The sequence below is a fragment of the Mandrillus leucophaeus genome, unplaced genomic scaffold (genome assembly GCF_000951045.1).
Source record: "Mandrillus leucophaeus isolate KB7577 unplaced genomic scaffold, Mleu.le_1.0 Scaffold365, whole genome shotgun sequence".
In the NCBI taxonomy this organism is placed as follows: Eukaryota; Metazoa; Chordata; class Mammalia; order Primates; family Cercopithecidae; genus Mandrillus; species Mandrillus leucophaeus.
In genome coordinates, this window is record NW_012103865.1 from 1,917,120 (window position 1) to 1,918,731 (window position 1,612).

The following is a 1,612-nucleotide window of genomic DNA, read 5'->3' on the forward strand; positions in this document are numbered from 1 at the left end:
CTTCAGGAATTCTCTTAGTAATTTTTATATGTGCAGCTTCAAGACAATCCTTATTAGACGGTCATTTTACTTCCACTTTTGGTACGACACTCTTTCTTCCCATGATGTGTCAATGGCTCTATGTATCCTATCATTTGTGACACAATGCCTTCTATAACGCTGGATATTTACAATCGGTAATTAACTTAACGTGTAGCTAAATCACTCATGTTAAAAGTTTATCTTTTAAAAATGACTAAATTCATAAAATAACCTCTAGGTGTTTTTGACAATCTGGTCCTAAGCGATCTTTTTCTTTTTCACAGGGAAATGGGGGAAAATCAGACAATGGTCACAGAGTTCCTCCTACTGGGATTTCTCCTGGGCCCAAGGATTCAGATGCTCCTCTTTGGCCTCTTGTCCCTGTTCCATGTCTTCACCCTGCTGGGGAACGGGGCCATCCTGGGGCTCATCTCACTGGACTCCAGACTCCACACCCCCATGTACTTCTTCCTCTCACACCTGGCTGTCGTCGACATCGCTTATGCTTGCAACATGGTGCCCCAGATGCTGGTGAACCTCCTGCATCCAGCCAAGCCCATCTCCTTTGCTGGCTGCATGATGCAGACCTTTCTCTGTTTGACTTGTGGACATAGCGAATGTCTCCTGTTGGTGGTGATGTCCTACGATCGTTATGTGGCCATCTGCCACCCTCTCCGATATTCCATCATCGTGACCTGGAGAGTCTGCACCACCCTGGCCATCACTTCTTGGACATGTGGCTCCCTCCTGGCTCTGGTCCATGTGGTTCTCATCCTAAGACTGCCCTTCTGTGGGCCTCATGAAATCAACCACTTCTTCTGTGAAATCCTGTCTGTCCTCAGGCTGGCCTGTGCTGACACCTGGCTCAATCAGGTGATCATCTTTGCAGCCTGTGTGTTCTTCCTAGTGGGGCCACTCTGCCTGGTGCTGGTCTCCTACTCACACATCCTGACGGCCATCCTGAAGATCCAGTCTGGGGAGGGCCGCAGAAAGGCCTTCTCTACCTGCTCCTCCCACCTCTGCGTGGTGGGGCTCTTCTTTGGCAGCGCCATCATCATGTACATGGCCCCCAAGTCCCGCCACCCTGAGGAGCTGCAGAAGGTACTTTTTCTATTTTACAGTTTTTTCAACCCAACACTGAATCCCCTGATTTACAGCCTGAGGAACGCAGAGGTCAAGGGCGCCCTGAGGAGAGCATTGTGCAAGGAAAGTCATTCCCAACTGGTGTGACATTTGAATCTCCAGCCTCAGTCATCTCCTGGAATATTGGTACCAAATACCACCTAAGTTCACTACTCTTTATATCTGAAACTGAATGAACCAAGCGACTCTACAAAGCATTCCTTTTTCCTGCCTGGGAAGTATTTAGTTTTTGATGCATTTGTTATACTTAACATTTTTTAATTTAACTGCTTATTGAGTTGAGAATGTTGGGTAAAGATTTATTTTGTACACTGCTATGAGTCCAGAAGTTTAAAACAGACACCCCACCCATGACTTAGTCAGGTATGCTCCGTAGTAGTGGAATAGCAGTTATTACCAGACAGAGTCATACCTATAAAAAGTTTTTTAAAATACAGCCACAGGCAGA

At 46.5% G+C, this 1,612-nt stretch overlaps 1 protein-coding gene across 1 annotated transcript; it reads left to right on the top strand.

Moving 5' to 3' along the window:
* The first annotated feature begins 47 nt into the window (after nucleotides 1-47).
* LOC105546692 (olfactory receptor 2A1/2A42) lies at nucleotides 48-1,251 on the top strand. Its single transcript, XM_011989947.1, has one exon. The coding sequence runs from the start codon at nucleotides 310-312 to the stop codon at nucleotides 1,249-1,251; it is 942 nt and encodes a 313-aa protein (XP_011845337.1). The 5' UTR covers nucleotides 48-309.
* The last annotated feature ends 361 nt before the right edge of the window (nucleotides 1,252-1,612 follow it).

Excerpts from the sequence above, each read along its gene's own strand:
- LOC105546692 (XM_011989947.1), top strand. The coding sequence starts at position 310 with ATGGGGGAAAATCAGACAATGGTCACAGAGTTCCTCCTACTGGGATTT.